We start from the raw sequence: 19,625 nt of genomic DNA, 5'->3' as shown, positions 1-19,625 counted from the left end.
CCCCGGTCGCAGCGCCCGGGGCGGCTCCTCTGCGAGCCTAGGGACCGCTGCGCTCCCGCCGCCGCCAGCTCTGCTACCGCCACCTCCAAGGGCTGACTTGACTCCCGGCCCGCGCCGCGCCCGCCTCGGCTTCCTGCCCGCCCAGACGCCGCTCCTACCGAGCTCCCGGTCTCGGCTCCGCGGAGGGAGAGGAAATGAGTGCGGCCGCGGCGCCGGCGCCCGAGCGCGGTTGGAAGAGCGAGAAAGTGGACGAGGCTCAGGCCCTGGCGCGGAGTTGCGCCGCCCGCAGACCCGACTTCCAGCCATGCGACGGGCTCTCCATCTGTGCCACGCACAGCCACGGCAAGTGCTTCAAGCTGCACTGGTGCTGTCATCTCGGATGGTGTCACTGTAAGTCGAGCCACGTCTCCTCGCCTTTCTCCGCGGTCCCGAGGGCTCCCGCGGGGCCGTCCGGGGTCGTAGTAGGGACTGTGCGGCCTGGGGGGCGCCTGGCTGGGCCGGGGCTGCCCTGCCGCAGGCCGGGGCCACCGTGGGGTCCGGGCGGCGGGAACTGCCCTCGCGCCGGACCAGTCGGGTCGGCGCTGCCTTGGCAACGAGATGAAATCTGTGGGGAACCTACCTTTTTAGCCACTTCTACAAAAGAGGTCTCCCCGTCCCAGGGAAACTGGGGTGTATTCCTCCCCGCCCCCCGCCCCGCCCCTGTTTTCTTTTTCAACCGAAAAGACCAGGCGCGTGTGGAGAAAGGGTAGAGAGCCGTCAGAGTTGACGACAACTGGAGGGGAAGTCTTTTTTCAGGGCTGGTGGTTAAAATGTGTACCTCTTAATTTTTTCACTTTTGTCTTAACTGGCTGCTATTTAGAAGAAAGAGAACCCTTGGATTTGGAATCGTAGCCCATTTCTTGTATCCAGATTGAGAAAGCGCCGAAGAGTGAGGGACTGCTTCCAAGAAGTTAATATTAAGACTTTGGAAGGGTGAACTCCTTGAATACCCAGTTCCAGCATATAAAGCCAGTGTATTATAGAGACTGTTTTAAAATTGCAAAAATAAAATGAAAGTAAGCTTCTGTGATCTTAAAGTAATTTGTAGAACTAAATGGTCTAGACCTTTTCTCTTATGTCTGTCCTGCCTGTGATTTTTAAAATATTTAAGTGCCCATTTAATCAGAATTTCACTATTTTATTAGTTTATGGTATTTGGCCTGCTATATCTGATGAATTATTTCTTTTTAGAAATGTATTCTAAACTTAGTTTCCACATAACCTTATAATAGAGGGTTTGGAGTGTTTATTTAGGATGCAGATTCTCAAAGTGATCTTAAAATTATTTTTTCTTCGTTGGTTAGAAAAAATGGCTCCCAACAAGAGATGCAGTACATAACAAATACTTGTTTCTATTAATTGAACATAATAAAATATGTTAAATTTATGACTTCAGGGATAGAGAATTCTTACATTTCCTTTACAAATGCAAGACACGTTGAACAGTATTGGTTTTTTGCATTCTGTGTACTGTTGGGTCTGTTTTGTCCTATATCTCATTATTCCTGTTGCTCTCAGCTCCATTCCTAATTGTATGGCATTGCTTCAGTGGGGAACAGGGTGAAGAGTTGAAAGTAACAACTGTGGGAAACCTGTGATGCTAGAGTACACAAGTAGGGTGACTCCAGTGAGTCCATTTCCTGTGGAAGTATAGAAAGAGTCATAGTGTGAATTGTGAGGAACATTAAAGATGGTCCAGTTCAGTGCCTGTCTTATTTCGGCAGTCTCCCCTTTGAGTACACTGTTACTGATGGTAACCTTGCAGTCTTCTCAGGCAGTCTCTTCCTTCATTAGACAGCTTTGACTCTTAAAAATGCTCTTCCTTATATGGAGCTAAAATCAGTTACATTGGAATTTCTTCCTACACCTCCTATTTCTACCTTATGAAATCATATATAACAATCTTAACCTTTTTTAGATCCTGTTTCAACTCTTCAGATATACACATGATGTAGACTGTTTTACCCTATCTCTAGTCACAGCATCTGGCCTGAAATAGGTTTGTAATTCACATTTGTTGAATGACTGAATGAAGGTAGCCATTGTTTTCCTCTCAAGCATCGTCTTGTCCTGTTTATAAATCTCCATTCCTTTCTATGGGCTTCCCAGGTGGCTCAGTGGTAAAGAATCCTCCTGACAGTGCAGGAGACTCGGATTCGATCCCAGGGTCTGATCCCTGGGTCAGGAAAATCCCCTGGAGAAGGAAATGGCTGCCTACTCCCATATTCTTGCCTGAGAAATCACATGGACAGAGGAGCTTGGTGGGTTGCAGTCCATGGGGCAGCAAGAGTCGGACATGACTGAGTGACTAAACCACCACCATTCTTTTCTGCCTTTCCTTTAATGGTGTTCAGGCCCCTAAGCATCCTGGTTTTTCTATTCTGAACATATGCCGATATGGTTATGATTCTATGAAGATAGTGACCCCTAGAAGGGTACACCATATCCCAGCTGTGGTATGATCTGTCCAAAATTAAGCAGGACTGATATCGCCTGTTTGATATACTACTACTGCAGCTAGCATCACATTAGCTTTTCCTCCACATCATATTGAGCTTGTCGTTGTCAGATTGAACTAAGCTTGCTGTGAACTAAGCCATTAAGCCTCTTTTTTGTTTGTGTGTGTGTTTTACATTTGTGGCATAAGTTAGAGCGCTTGCCTATCTCATAGTTATATATTTGGATATGGCTACTCACAGATCACTTAGATAGATCCCTTCCATATATTTTCCTCTTTCCTTATTGATAAAATTGTTAAACAGGAGAAGACCACAGATGAAAGTCCTGAACTGTCTTTCAGGTTCATAACAATTCATTAATGAGCACTCTGTTGTTATGATCATTTTAACAGTTACCTCACTACCTAATTGGGCTTCCCAGGCAGTTGAGCTATATAATCTGCCTGCCAGTGCAGGAGACCAAGAAATGTGAGTTCGATCCCTGGGGGCTCCGATCATTTGGTGTAGGAAATGGCAACCCACTCTAGTATTCTTGCCTGGAAAATTCCATGGACAGAGGAGTCTGGTGGGCTACAGTCCCTGTGGGGTTGCAAAGAGTTGGACATGGCTGAGCGACTGAGCACACACACACACACACACACCTTATCATACCTTTATCCACCTTTTGTTTATCTTATCTATATTGGTTTAGTGAGATACTGATCAGATACTTTGTTGAAATTCTCCCAGCATACTACTTTTATGTCTTTTTGATACATGATGTCTATCTGTAAACATACTTCTGTAAAAAAAAAATAAAGGAAATTAGTTGAGTATAATGTAGGTTGATTCCACAGATGCTTAACATTTTCTTTTTTAAGTGATTAGTAGCTACTTTTTAAATAATCTGAATTTAGAAAGGACTGGCATTGAGTATACTGGACCATTCGCAGTTCTTTTTTTTTTTTTAAATCAAGCCTGCATTTATTTGCTCTTTTCAGTCTTTGGCAGCCTTCTGGGATTCCATGCTTCCTCTGCTGCTGGTGGTTTGGTGATCACATCCAAGAATAGCTTCAGTTCATTTAGAGCAGCCAGCTGCCCTGTTCAGTCTCCTCACCTGTGTGAGGCATCAATTCTTTCTACCCTTTTTAAGCCTCAATATTATTTTTCTTTAAGAGAAGCAGAATTAACATATTGGAGAAGTTCTACTTCCTTTGGAATGCATGAACACAACATCAGTCCTAAATAAAATTCTTTTAATTTTGGTGAACATACGTTGAGCACCTTCTCTTTATGAGACATTATTATGGAAACTAGGAATACAGATACGAATATAGCTGGATCATGTCCCATAAGCAGAGTGTAAGGGTGTGATTCATCCTATATTTATTTTTGCATTCCTTTAAAAGCACAAATGATATGAATGAAAAATGATCAACTTGTTCACCAAATTGGTAAATATTAAACCAGGAAGACTACCTTGAGATGCTTGAGAGAGGAAATTCAGAACAAATAAAGGAAATTCAGTTTTATATGGTTGATGTTAAATTTGTGAAATTTATAACCTTATGAAGTAGAAAAGGCTGCAAGTGCATACCTGTTCATGAAAGACACAAACGGTGTGTATGTTGACAGATGCAGTGCTTGATGTAAAGGAAATAGTATATTTGGGTAATCGATTTTGAGGACTATGTCTGTGATGAAAACTGGATATGTTCTATTGATGTCTCTGTCAGAGATAGATTATTGGGCTGATTGAATTATGGCCATGAATCTGAACCTTTATTTTTTTTTTAAGGAGTGGTATTGGGTTGGTTTAACAAATGAAGGATTCCAAGAAGAGTTTTGAGAGAGGAAAAGATGTGGCTTGGCTAGGGAAGAGGGATGGTAAACCATAAATCATATGTAGATATTGTAAAGTAGCTTTTTTGTGACTGGAGTAGATAGAATGTTAGAAGAAATAAGAAATTTGATTGTTGAGGTGTTAGGGAGGGATGAACTGGACAGTGGGGAAGTTCCAGTTGCTAGAGACCTTGGCATTATAATGGTGAAATGAGTAGTGGGGGGATGAAATCGGCATGGGAGAATATTTTCATATTAGTGTAAAAAAATAGGTTGAAATTCATGCAACAATGTCTATTTAATGGAAATTAGAACAGATTAGATTTAGAGGGGGAGGAAGAGGATAGTTATAAAGGATGGATTCTAGAATTTTGCCTTATGCAGCTTGGATGGATGGTGATGCTGTTCATTCACTAACAACCACATACTGGAGAAGAACTAGGTTTGGATGATCATGGAATCATGAATCCACAAAGACCATGAATCCAGTTTTGTATCTATTGAGTTTATGTTGCCTTGTCATTGCATGGCGATGTCAGTAGGCATTTGGATATAGAGGATATAGAGCTTGGAGAAGTCTGCACTGGAGATAATATGGAAGTCTATAACTTCTTTATAGATTGCAGTTGTAGCCATGATGAAGCATGAGATTGCCAGCGGAGAAGTTATAGTGTGAGAAATGAAGAAACCCTTTAGGCTTTCCCTTTAGAACACTTAACATTTAGAGGCTGGTTACAGGAGGATGAGCTGGCAATTGAATCTAGGAAGAGATGGCCAAAGAAGAAAAAATCTGGAAAGCATGGTATTACAGAGGCCAAGGGAAAGGAGTGCTTTAAGAAAGCGTATGAAGATGAAATTTGTTTTCAGCAGGTTATTTCTTAGATATTGGTGAAACTAGAAATAGTGATTTTTTTTTTTTTAATTACTGAAGAAGAGGCTGAAAGGTTTAGTTTTGCAAGAATAACTTAAGGAGTATACTTAATTATAGCATAGCTATTTGCGATCATGAATTCTTCAAGGTAGAAAAGGAATAAAATACCAGGATAAGAGAATTAGGACACAAAGATAGTAGTTAATATTTATTGAGTGATTACTTTGTGCCAGAGTAAGCTGATTATGCTAAGCATTCAATAACCAATGATGTTATTATGTCCATTCTATAGTGGAGGAGAAATGCTTAAAGAAGTCAAGTGACTTTCCCGTGGGCATGTAGCTAGTAAGGAGTAGAACCTGGATTTGAAGCCTTGTCTGTCTGATTCTTGGGCCTGGAGTCTTAACCACTACAGGCATTCTAGAGCAATTTAAAGTTAATGAGCAAAATCAACAGTTTTTTGGCTTTGTTAAAACCAGTGATGGGGAAAGTTTTTAAGAAATAGGTGGCAAATTGTATCAATTGCCATAGTGAAGTACAGAAGAATGGGAAGTGTAAAGAGATCCCTGAATATGGTGAGGCGTGAAATCCAAGTTAAGAACTATCAAAGAGAAAGTGATGAGAGGGTGTTGGGGGTGAGGCGGGGATGGATAGGTAGAGGTGGGGTCATGTGTGTGATGTGATGTCTGTACCACCAGCAGAACTCAGCTTTTATTGGCTTAATAAAATCACACAATAGGTGAGCTCAGTTTTCTGCAGAAGACATCTTAAAAGATGTCTCTTTCAGGTTGAAAGCAGGAAGAGTGGGACTTGATGTAGTCAAATAGATGATATTAACATATCTAAAGAAAAACTGTTAAAGCAGAAGGTGGATAGGCAGCATCGAATTACAGAAAAATGGGAGTAGGAAAGGCAGAATTTGGAAATGTTTTTTCCCAGGACTCTTCAGAGAAGGTGGCACAGCCTAGAGGCTTAAATGTCTGGTCTTGTGACTGGACTATCTCAGCAAGTGTTTGGTTATAATCTGGCCTCCTATTTTTATATGTCCTATAGGGAAAGAAAGCTGATTAGAGGATTTAACTGTCAGGACCTTGGGGCAAGTATAGGTCTGTCCACTAGCTAGTGTATTAGCATTATGGTTTTTGCATTACTCTGTTTGTTCTATTTTCCTGCTTCTACTCAACCTCCCAAATCAAGTTCTGACTTCCCTGGGGTAATGCCAGCTGGTTTTCCCAAAGGGCAGCTCAGGCATATCAGTAACAGAAGCTACAGAAAATATATTTGAGATGTCTGACAGTGAAAACTGGCAAAAAAGGGAGTGGTAGTTTGATTAGATGGAGGAGTCAGCTGAAGGTTTTTTCTTCTAATGAGGCCTCTTTCTATGTCTGGTAATTAAAGGAAGAGGATTCAGGTGTTAGCCAGTGCAGAGGTGAAGTCAGTTTCTGAGTTTTCTCTTTTATCCAGAGATAGAGAAAGCTCATAGGTGTTTTTCCATCTAAGTGGTGTTTCGATAATAGATGACAGCACACTTGTTGTTTATATGCAGGCACAATTGTAACTTTATGCGTGTGTTAGCTCATTTGCACTTCACGACGGCCTTGGGAAGTAGCTATTGTTATTATCCTCATTTTTTAGGTGGGCACTTGCTGGAGGTCCCACGAAGTAGCCCTGGCCACATGTGGTCAGTGTATTAGAATCTCACAGACCAGCTGGTACCCAGGCTCTGGGTTTCTTGGTTCTGCTCAAGGTACAATAAGGAGGATTTCAGCTATTTCAGATTCTCTTTGGAACAAGGAGGATTTAAATAAATAAGGAAAAATAAGAATGGTTTCTTATTTTAAGAGAAGGGCAACTATATGCAATATGAACTTTTTGGAGTGGTTGCAAACTGTACAACTAGGCTTTTAAAAAGCATTTAATGGAGTTTGGGATCTACATGTGCACGCTGCTATATTTTAAATGGATAACCAACAGGGACCTACTGTATAGCACAGGGAACTCTGCTGAATGTTATGTGGCAGCCTGAATGGGAAGGGGGTTTGGGGGAGAATGGATACATGTATATACATATGGCTGAGTCCTTTGCTGTTCACCTGAAACCATCACAACATTGTTAATTGGCTATACTTCAATACAAAATGAAAAGTTAAATAAAAGATATTTAATGATGTATTTGTATAATATGAAGTTTCAGTCATGTCGTATCTTCAGATGATCCCTGACTAGTGCAAGCCTCTTTTGGTGAGCTTTGCATGTGTACCGTTAATTATTACTCGTTTCCAAGACTGATGAACTTTAAAAGGTTTGAACCAAACAGCTTTTGAGGACCTTTTTATGACTATTCCCTGCATTTTAACACCCTCAGTTTAAGTTTATCCTCTCATGTTGTGGAACCTCATTAATTCACAAGAAAGAATATCTTCAGAGAAGTTAAGTGTTATTAATTCCAAATAAACACAGGGACATATATTTAACTTAAACTAACAGTTATCTAGAAGAAGATATGCTTTCTTGAAAAATAAAGTGCTTTATATATAAAATGTGAGGACAGAGTGTGGTCGTAGAAAGAGTGAGGGCTTTGGAGTCAGACACACTTGAATTCAGTCCTGGTTCTTCCATTCATTGGCAGGATAGCTTCGGATAGGTTACTCAACCTTTCTCAGCTTCAGTGTTCTCTTCTGAAAAATAGGAATAAAAATCCTACTTCACAGGGTTGTTGTGAAGATTAAATGACATAAGCAGAGTACTTAGTGCAGGTGTTCAGCATCAGCCTCTCCTCAAAACAAGCGATGGAAATATTAGTATAGTCATCCCAGGGACAGGCTCTGCAGTTGGGCTTTGTGTCTGAATCCTGGCTCTGCCCACTGGCTAGTTACATGGTTTGGGGGAAGTTACTTAACTTCCTTCTTTCAGTTTCATCATTTTTAATACGGGGATAATAACATAGTTACATTATCATAGTGGTGATATGTCAAAAACCCAAACTCCAACTGCTTCTCCTTGAACAAATGTCCTGGTTAATCTGGGATTCACTTTGTAACCACACTCATTTGTTCAGTTACACACTTCAACACAGATGGTAAAAACATACATTTTGAATAGTATGACCTTTAGAAATCAAGTTTTTCAGTTGTCCTCATTGTGGGAAGATCTATTTCATAATAGCTACTTTGTGATAATTATCTACTTTTTACCTTGGAATTTTATTTTGTGCTCTTCCACTCCCCTGCTGTATCCTATTTTCCACCATTGTTAAGCAATGGATAGTTCTGATTAATTAGATACAACAATTAATAAGTATTATTATTATATTATAGCAAACATTGTATCAAACATGATATAGAAGTATTGTATCAAACATGGGTTAATATGTTTCAAAGGATCAGAATATTATAAAGCTGTTGAAGTGAAGCTGCACATACTAACTTTAATGATTGCTATCCTGTAACAATACTTGGGTATCATTTGGAATATTGATTTTGTGTAGAAAAATGGCAAAGTGCTAATTATATGCAACATGAAGGTTTTTGGACTGGTTGCAAAGTGTATAAAACTATGCTTTTTAGGAGGAGTCCTGGCTGCTAGAATGATGGACAAAGTAGAATTAACTGTTTTTGCAAGTTACTTTACTAAAATTCACAGAATTTTTGTTTTGTGTTTCTTTTCTTCTTATTGTTGGTTTGTTCTTCAATATTCTGATATTTAACAGTATTCTGTAAGCACACTACCAAAAACATGCAATGTCTGAAGTGGTCAGCAGCTACAATATCTGTATCTGCACAATGCCCTGAAAAAGTCCATTCAGGACAAATTTTTTAACCTCCTTAGTGCTTATTTGCCCATTTAAAACTAGATTCTTGGTGTGATATAGAATGTTATTTCTTCCTCTGTATCTCATTTAAACAGACCTTTAGTGAGATGAAAACACTAAAAGAGTTTTGTAGTGATTTGGTATTTTGTGTAATAATTGTGTTTTGTGTCTGTTAGACTCATTTGTTTTTTCTTTCTGTCTGCACACACACACACATGCACATACATGTGCTTTTTTTCATTTAAAAGTAAGTTGCTGACGTGGCATTTCACCTAAATATTTCAGCATACCTCTCATTTTGCTATGAAACCACAATACTAATCACACCTAAGATAGTAACATGAATTCAGCAAGACCATCTAATACACAGTTTCCTTAATTGTCAAAAAATTAATTTTATAGCTGACTTTTCAACTCGAGAGCCAATCAAGATTCATATATCACACGGATATTTTAATGGCATAGACTGTGGCGATGGTTTCACAGGTGTATACTTACCTCTGCACTCATCACATTTTATGTATTAAATCTGTACAGCTTTTTCTGTGTCAGTCATACCTTAGTAAAATGATTTAACAAGTGAAATAAATCAGTGGAATAAAAACATTCATGCATCACATTTCATTATTGTATCACTTCAGTCTCCCCTTTAAACATTCTAGAATAATCATACTTTTTTGGGTGGTATTGAAGTTTTTGAAGAGTCCAGATTAACTGTCTGTAGTATATCCCATGTTTTAAATTTGCCTTATTAGATTTAGGTTAAACATTTTTGCCTAGATATTAAATTTGTGCTGTTGTATCCCTTGTATAGCACTATAGGAGGAGACATAGGTCCCTGTGTTCTACTTGTGTAGGGTGATGACTGCCAAATCTGTCAGTATAGACATATTGTTTCTCCTTTGTTACTTTTTTGTATAGTCATTTTAATCACTTAGTAAGAATAAGTAACTGTGGAGTGATACTTGGACACTGAGTGAATATCCTGTTCCCCAATAAACTTTAACCCATTGATTTTAGTATTGACTAGAGAGTCTGTGTCAATCACTTATTACATCGTGTTGATAGTGATATTCTAATTCTGTCCTTCCTAACATTTGATGGCGTTTGAAGAGGTTTCTTTTCTTTGTATCTCTTCTCTTTTAGGTAATATGATAGGCAACTTGATTCTTTTTAATGTGCTATAATCAAGCATCATATTTTTTTTTGATGCTCAAATTGTCCTACATTTGGGCAATGAGAGCGTCTTCAAGATGGCTTTGTGACCTTTTGACATGTCCCTGTCATTTTACTTTACTGCTTTCTGAAGCAGTAAAGATATTCCAGACTTACCTAGTGATTTCCTCACTCCAGGCCAGAAATGAGTCATTTTTCCAAGAAACCCATGTTCCTTTCAGTGAAGAATGGTATGGAAACCATTATCTGGGTTTTTAATGTACCTGTTTCTGCCGGGATGCTACTGCACGTTAACTTTCAGTGGACAGACTTAGAAAGTGTGTGTCTCGTTCATCCTTCCCCATTCCGTAGTTGTGCCTGCCTTCTCTGTGGGTAAAAACCCTGGTTTCCAGTATATCACAATATTTACCCATTTCTTCTATTTTCAGCTACCCATAAGATAGTTTAGGAATTATTATATTGGTTTCACTACCAATGACAAATTGATGACTTAAAGTTCAAGATAGAATATATCCTGGGAAGGATGTATGTAGTCAGAACACTCTGTTCAAAAGTTTCTTGAGTTAATTTTTTTCTGTGTGGTCATGTGATCAGTTGGGTTCATTTATTTCTGATTTGAATCAATTTCAGGTATACTTTTTTCATCTTTTTTACATTGAATTTTTAATTTTGAGATAATTTGTAGGTTCACATACATTTGTGAGAAATAATACAGAGATCCCACATATTCTGTATCCAGTTTCCCAGTGATAGTATTTCACAGAACTGTAGTGTGATATCACAACCAGGAAATTGTCATTGATACATACAGGTTCAGGAACAGTTTCAGCATTGCAAGGATACCTCATGTTGCCTCTTTATAGCCATACTCACTTTCACTTCTGCACCAGCCCTAATTAATCCCTGCCAATTACTAATCTGTTCTCTATTTCTTTAATTTTGTCACTTCCAGGATGTTATATAAATAGATCATACGTTATGTAACCTTTGGGGATTGGCTTTTTCCACTCAGCGTAATAACTCTGGCGATTCGTTCTGTTTGTTGGGTGTATCGATAGCTCGTTCCTTTTTGTGGCTAAGTAGTGTTCCATGCTGTACGTGTACCGCAGTTTGTTTACCTGTTCACCCACTGAAGGACACCTGGGTTGTTTCTGGTTTTTAGTTATTATAAATAAGCCTGCTGTAAACCTTTGTGTGTGGTTTACTGTGTGAACAAAAGCCTTCATTTTTTGGGAATAAATGCCCAGAAGCACAAATGCTTGGTTATGTGGAGGTTGCACATTTAGTTTTTTAAGTAACTGCTAAACTGTTTTCCATGGTTACCGTACCATTTTACATTCCTGCCAGCAATGTATGAGTGATCCAGTTTCTTCACCACATTTCCTGTCAGTGTTTGGTGGTGCTGCTATTTTTGTTTTAGTGATCTGATAGATGTGTACTGATCACTCATTTTGATTTTAATGTGCATTTACCTGATGGTTAACATTGATGTGCTTATTCACCATTTGTATATCCTCTTTGGTGAAGTGTCTTTAATTTTTAAGACTTTTTTAAGAGCAGTTTTAGGTTTACAGCAAAATCAAGAGGCAGGTATGGAGCTTTCCTGTGTATTTTGCCCCCACATGTGCATAGCCTTGTCTATTATTATTTATCAGAATTGTACATTTTTTTTAACCCAGGATGAACCTATACTGACACATCATAGTTATCTAAGGTGCACAGTTTACCTTCGGCTTCACTCCAGGTGTTGCACATTCTATGAATATGGACAATAATGACATGCATGCATCATTTATAATACCATCCAGAGTGTTTTCACTGCTCTAAAAATAGCCTCCCCTTGGAAACCACTGATTTTTCTCATTGTCTCCATTGTTTTATTTTCTCCAGAATGTCATATAGTTGGAATCATACAGTATATAGTCTTTTCAGACTGGCTTCTTCCACTTATTAATGTGCATTTCTCCATGTCTTTTCATGGCTTGGTAGCTCATTTCTTTTTAGTGCTGAATAATATTCCATCACCTGGATGTACCACAGTTTTGTTTTTCTTTAATTATTTTTTTACAAAAGTAAATTGAGGTATAACTGACATTTGTTTCAGGGGTACAGCATAGTGATTCAGTATTTGTGTATACAGTGAAGTGATCATTGCAGTAAGTCTAGTTAACATGCATCACCATACATAGTTACAGATTTTTTTCCTATGCTGAGAACTTTTAATTTAAGATGTACTCTGGTAGCAACTTGAAAATATACAGTAGAGTATTATTAACTATTATTATAGTTACAATAACTGAAACAACTATTTCAATTTCAGGTGGTGCTAATGGTAAAGAACCCACCTGCCAGTTCAGGAGACATAGAAGACATGGGTTTGATCTCTGGGTTGGGAAGATCCCCTGGAGGAGGGCATGGCAACCCACGCCAGTATTCTTGCCTGGAGAATTCTGTGGACACAGGAGCCTGGCGGGCTATGGTTGCAGCCTGTAGGGTTGCAGAGTTGGATATGACTGAAACAACTTAGCACTCATGCATCCCTGCTGCTGCTAAGTTGCTTCAGTCGTGTCCGACTGTGCGACCCCAGAGACGGCAGCCCACCAGGCTCCCCCATCCCTGGGATTCTCCAGTCAAGAACACTGGAGTGGGGTGCCACTGTCTTCTCCCATGGGTTGCCATTTCCTTCTCCAATGCATGAAAGTGAAAAGTGAAAGTGAAGTTGCTCAGTCGTGTCCGACTCTTAGCGACCCCATAGACTGCAGCCCACCAGGCTTCTCCATCCATGGGGTTTTCCAAGCAAGAGTACTGGAGTGGGGTGCCACTGCCTTCTCCCATGCATCCCTAATGATAGTTTATTTTATAACTGAAATTTGGCCATTTTGACCATCTTCACTCATTTTGCCCCATTCTCTCACCGCCATGCTTTTGGCAACCACCAGTCTGTTTCCTCTACCTGTGAGTTTTCAGATTTTTTTTTTTTTTTTAATCCATGTGTAAGTGAGAATATATGGTATTTGTCTTCTTCTGTTTGACTTATATCACTTACCGTAATGCCCTCAAGGTCCATCCATGTTGTCACAAATGGTAAGCTTTCATTCTTTTATATGACTGAATAATATTCTGCACATATAGCACATTTTCTTTATCAATTCACGTGGTGGTGGATACTTAGATTATTTCAGTGTCTTGGCAGTTGTAAATAATGCTGCTGTGAACAGGTGGGTGTGTATATCTTTCCAAATCAACACTTTCATTTTCTTCAAATGCACACCCAGAGGTGGAATTGCTGGATCATATGTAGTTCTGTGTTTAATTTTTTGAGAGACCTTCATACTGTCTTCCATAGTAGCTGCACCAGTTTGCATCCCCACCAACAGCACCAGTGGTTCCCTTTTCTCCACAGCCTCACCAACGCTTATTTCTGGTTATTTCTTGGGTGTTTTTTAGTAACAGCTGTTCTAGCAGGTGTGAGGTGATACCTCATTTTTGTTCTGATTTGCATTTCCCTGATGATTAGTGATGTTGAGCTCCTTTTCATGTGTTGACCATCTGTATGTCTTCTTTGGAAAAAGGTCTATTCAGATTGTTTGCCCATTTTTAAACCAGATTATTTTGGGTATTGAATTTAGTGAGTTCATTATATATTTTGGATATTAACCCATAATGAGTTATATGATTTGTAGGTATTTTCTCCCATTGGGGAGGTTACTTTTTCATTTTGTTAATGGTTCCTTTTCTTCTGCATAAGCTTTTTAGTTTGATGTGTTCCCACCTTCTTATTTTTGCTTTTGACATCAAATTTCAAATCATCACCACCAAGAATGAAGTCTAGTTTGAAGCCGAGAAGCATGGTACCGCCAGCTTTGTTCTTCTTTCTCAAGATTGTTTTTGCTGTCTGGGGTCTTGTACACTATGGTTTCTTCATTCATCTACTAAAGGACATCTCGGCTGCTTCTAATTTTTGGCAGTTACGAAGAAAGCTGCCATAAACATCTGTGTGCAGGTTTTCGTGTGAATGGAAGTTTTCAACTCCTTTGTGTAAATAAATACCAAGAAATGTGATTGCTGGATTGTATGGTAAGAGTCTGTCTTCCAGAGGGACTGTATTATTTTCATTTCCACTGGAAATGTTTGAGCGTTGCTGTTGCTCCACACCCTGTCCAGCTTTGCTGGTGTCAGTGTTCCAGATTTGGGCCGTTCCATGTGTGTGTTTTTCAAATGTTTTCTTCCAGTCTGTGACTTGTTTTCTAATTCTCTTTATATGTTCTTTCACAGAGCAGAAGTTTTTAATTTTAAATAAATCAAGGTTATTAGTTATTTCTTTCATGGATCGTGTCTTTGGTGTTATATTTAAAAAGGCATTACCATACCCAAGGTCACCTAGGTTTTTTCCTTTGTTATCTTTTAGGAGTTTATAGTTCTGTATTTTACATTTAGGCCTGTGATTCATTTGGGGTTAATGTATGTGAAGAGTAAAAAGTCTACATCTAGATTTTTTTGCTTTTGCATGTTTATATCCAGTTGTTCCAATACTATTTGCTGAAGAGACTTCTTTTCTTCTTTAATTGGTTTTTTTTTTTTTTTTTTTGGCTGTTGAGTTTTGAGAGTTCTTAATATATTCTGTGCACTGGTCTTTTGTCAGAGCAGTAGTTCACATTTTCTCATAGTTCTGTAGCTTGTCTTTTCATCCTCTTACAGAGTCCTTTGTGGATCAAAATTTAAGAATTTTGATGAAGTCAGGTTTATGAAATTTCCTTTTATAGATGATGCTTTTGGTGCTTTTTAGAACTCTCTGCTTAACCTGAGATCCTAAAGATTTTTTCCTAAAGCTGTTACAGGTTTTAGTTTTACATTTAAGTCTGTGATCCATTTTGAGTTTTTGTATAAGGTGTCCATTTTAGATCAAGGTTTTGTGGATTCTTTTTGTTTTTGTTTGCCTATGGATGTCCACATTGCTGCAGCAGTACTTGTTGAAAAGGCAGCCTTTCCTCTATTGAACTGCTTTTTGTACCTTTGTCAAAAAGCATGTTGTATAGTCTGTTTCTCTGCTCTGCTCCACTGATCTCTGTGTCTGTTCCTCTGCTGACACCACACAGTGTTGACACTATAGCGACAGAACGTATCTTTAAACCTGGTAGTCTGGGTCTTCCTACTTTGCTTTTTGTTTTTTTCAGAATTGTTTTAGCTATTCTAGTTCCTTTACCTTTCCATATGAATTGTAGAATAACATTTTCTGTATCTGTTGGGTTGGCTAAGACGTTGGTTCGGGTTTTTCCATACAGTGTTACAAAAAAAAAGAAAAACTGAATGAACTTTTTGGCCACCCAATACATAACTCTTGCTAGGATTTTGATAAGAATTGTGATAAACCTGTAAGTCACCTTTGCTGCTACTGTTGCTGCTGCTAAGTAGCTTCAGTTGTGTCCGACTCTGTGCGACCCCGTAGACGGCAGCCCACCAGGCTCCCCCATCCCTGGGATTCTCCAGGCAAGAACACTGGAGTGGGTTGCCACTGCCTTCTCCGAAGTCAGCTTTGGGAGAGTTAAAAATCTTCCTTATGTTGACTCTTCGTTCCGTGAACATGGTATGTCCCTCCATTTATTTAAATCTTTGATTTATTTCATCAACATTGTATAAGTTTTAGCATATAAGTCCTGTATATATTTTGTTTGAATCATACATAAGTATTTACAATCTGCCTGCAGTGTGAGAGACCTGGGTTCGATCCCTGGATTGGGAAGATCTCCTGGAGAAGAGATGGCTAACCTCTCCAGTATTCTTGCCTGGCAGAGGAGCCTGGCAGGCTACAGTCCATGGGGTTGCAAAGAGTTGGACACAACTGATGACTTTCACTCACTCACATTTACAATTTTAAAAATTACAAATGTATTGAGTTTTAAATCTTGGTGTTTATTGCCAAATTTTATTGCTTGTATATGTTTATTGCTAGGATATAGGAATGTAAGTGATTTTCATTTTTCATTCAGTTTATTTTGCATTCTGTGGCCTAGTTGAACTCACTTATTAGTTCCAAGAGTTAAAAAAATAAATTGGGGGGGGGGGATTTTCTATTTAGACAGTTATTTCATATGCAGGTGGCGACAGTTTTATTTATGTTTTTTGCCTCCAATTCATATGGCTTTTCCCTTTCCCCCTTTTCTGCTTTGTTGCACTGGCTAGAACTTCTGGAACTATGTTGAATAAGAACAGATATCTGTGCCTTGTTCTTTTCTCCTTAGGAGGGAAGCATTAGATTTTTCATCTTTAAGTACAATGTTAGTGTTAGATTTTTTGTGGTGTCTTTTTATTGAGGAAATCCTTTTCTATTCCTGTTTTATCAAAGTTGTTATTATGAATAAGTATCAAATTTTGTTAGATATGTCAGCTTTGCACCCCTGGAATAAGCATCACTTGCTTATGGTGTGTAATTCTTTTGATATATTGCTGAATTCTGTTTGTTGATAATTTGTGAAGGATCTTTATGTCTATATTTATGAGGAGTGTTAGTCTGTAGTTTTCTTTTTTAGACTGTCTTTGTGTGGTTTTGATATCAGGGCAATAGTAATACTAGTTTTATACAATGAATTGGGAATTTTTTATTCCTAGCCTATTTTCTGAAAGAACTTGTTTAGAATTGATGCTCATTTTTCTTAAACATTTGGTGGAATTCTCTAATGAAGTCATCTGGGTCTGGAAACTTTTAAAATTACTATTTCAATACTGTATAGCACAGGAAATTATATTCAGTATCTTGTAATAAATTATAATTTAAAAGAATCTGAAAAATATTATTTATATACATATATATATGGATCTCTTTGCTGTAACCAGGAACTAACACAACATTATAAATCAACTGTACTTCAATAAAAAGCCTAAAAAACTAAATTAATAATTTAGTTTCCTTATTAAACAATATTCAAATAATTGCCAATGGATGAGTTGTGGAAGTTTGTAATTTTTGAGGAATTGATCCATTTCATTCTAAGATGTCAAATTTGTCTGTGTGTTAATTTTATTGACCTGTTTGCAGAAATAGCTCTTTGTTTCATTTATTTTCTCTATTATTTTTCTGAGTTCATTGTCACTGATTTCTTCTCTCATCTTTATTATGTCCTTCCTTCTGTTCTGCTTGCTTTGAGTTTATTTTGTGCTGCCCACTTTTTAAGAATCTTAAATATGGGAACTTAGATGACTGATTTGAGGCTTTTCTTCTTTTCTAATGTATGCAGTTATTGTTATAAAAATCCATCTCACCATTGCTTTAGGTGTACCCCACAGTTTTGATATGTTTTATTTTAGCTTTCATTAGGCTCATGTTTTGATTTCTTTTGATATATCTTTCTGATTCATGGATTATTTAGAAGTATGTTTAGTTTCCAAGTGTTTGGAGATTTTCTTGATATAATTTTGTTACTTGGTTTTTCATTTTAATCACAGAGCACATTTTGTGTGATTTTAATTCTTTTAAACTTAAAACTGGGAGAAATATCAATAACCTCAGATATGCAGATGACACCACTCTAATGGCGAAAAGTAAAGAGGAATTTAAGAGCCTCTTGATGAAGGTGAAAGAAGAGAGTGAAAAGCTGGCTTAAAATTCAACATTAAGAAAATTAACATCATGACATCCAGTCCCATCACTTCATGGCAAATAGATGGGGATAAAATGGAAACAGTGACAGACTATTTTTTTTGGGCTCCAGAATCACTGCAGATGCTGACTGCAGCCATGAAATTAAAAAATGCTTGCTTCTAGGAAGAAAAGCTATGACACACCTAGATAGCATGTTAAAAAGCAGAGACATCACTTTGCCGAAAAAGGTCCTTATAGTCAAAGCTGTGGTTTTTCCAGTAGTCATGTACAGATGGGAGAATTGGACCATAAAGAAGGCTGAATGTCAAAGAATTGATGCCTTTGAACCGTGCTGTAGGAGACTCTTGAGAGTCCCTTGGGCAGCAAGGAGAGCAAACCAGTCAATCCTAAAGGAAATCAACCCTGAATATTTGCTGGAAGGACTGATGCTGAAGCTGAAGCGCAAATACTCTGGCCACCTGATGCGAAGAGCCGACTCATTGGAAAAGACCCTGATGCTGGGAAAAATTGAGGACAGGAGGAAAAGAAGGCCCCAGAGGATGAGATGGTTGGATGGCATCACTGAATCAGTGGACTTGAGTTTGAGCAAACTCTAGGACATAGTGAAGGACAGGGAAGCCTGGCTTGCTGCAGTTCATGGGTCGCAAAGAGTTGGACACTGCTTAGCAAGTAAACAACTGGTCCAAGTATCATTGACACTTAAAAAGTATGGGTATTCTGTTAGGTGAAGTGTTCTATAAATGTCTGTTAGATTCTACTGGTTGCTTGTGTTGTTTAGTACGTCCTTGTTTGTTTTCTAATATTTTCTGTCATTTGTTGAAAAGGATTGTTGATGTCTTATATACTCAGTTATGGATTTGTCTTTTACTCCTTTCAGTTTTTGCTTCATATACATTTGCAGCTCTATTGTTTGGTGCACACACATTTAGAATGGCTCTGTCTTATTAGATGACCCTTTTATCACCATCTACTATCTCTGTATCTCTGGTAACTTTCTTTGCTTCAAAGATTACTTTATGTGATATTTATAGAGGCATACCTGCTTTCCTTTGATTAATATTTTCTTGACATATCTTTTCCTTCCTTTTATTTCTAGTCTGCCTATATTGTTAAATGTGAAGTGAGGTTCTTTATTTTTTAAATTTTAGTTAACTTATCTTTGGCTGCACTAGGTCTTCAGTATCAATGTCCTCATTGTGAGATATGACACTTGGTGGTTGATCATTGTATTGTATCAGTTTTTTTATTGTGTAACAAATTACCCTACAACTGAGCAACTGAAAACAACAGTTAATATTTGTTATGCATTGCATTTTCTATGGGGCAGGAATCTAGAGAGGATTAGTGGGCAGTTTTGGTTTAGGGTCTTTTGTGAGGTTGCAGTCAAGATGTCAGGTAGGATTGCAGATATGTGAACGCTTGGGCTAGAGGATCTGCCTCCATGAGTCCCTCAGAAGGCTAGAAAGCGTGCTGGTCGTTGGCAGGGAGACCACGGTTTCTTTATACATGGACCTCTCCTCAGGACTGTGAGTCCCTACTGTCATGCTGTGAGTGTCCTTACAGCATGACAGCTGAGTTCCCCAAGAGCAATCAATACAAGAGAAAGGGAGGCAGAAAGCTCAATGTACGTATAATTAAGATTCAGAGGTCATACACTGTCAGCCTGTCAAGTATTTTATTGGGTACAGAGGCCAGGCGTGATTTAATATGGGAGGAGACTGCAAGGCTACAAGTACTAGGAACCAGGAATCCTTGGGTGCCATTTTGGAGGCTGGCTACCATATGTACCATCTTTAAAACATGGAAAAATTAAGTGAAGGAAGGACAGGCATAGTAGAAAAGTATAAATAT

At 38.4% G+C, this 19,625-nt stretch overlaps 1 protein-coding gene across 1 annotated transcript in view; it reads left to right on the top strand.

The window, feature by feature from the left end:
* Positions 1–19,625, top strand: part of LOC104998606 (chromosome unknown open reading frame, human C3orf70) — a 129,208-nt gene continuing 109,583 nt past the window's right edge. The window contains exon 1 of the mRNA XM_010853864.1: positions 1–390. Coding sequence (XP_010852166.1) covers positions 195–390 — 196 coding nt within the window. The 5' untranslated portion in view covers positions 1–194. The remainder of the gene's footprint in view (positions 391–19,625) is intronic.

Source organism: Bison bison, unplaced genomic scaffold (genome assembly GCF_000754665.1).
Source record: "Bison bison bison isolate TAMUID 2011002044 unplaced genomic scaffold, Bison_UMD1.0 scf7180017864333, whole genome shotgun sequence".
Classification (NCBI taxonomy): Eukaryota; Metazoa; Chordata; class Mammalia; order Artiodactyla; family Bovidae; genus Bison; species Bison bison.
This window is presented reverse-complemented; position numbering and strand designations above follow the sequence as displayed.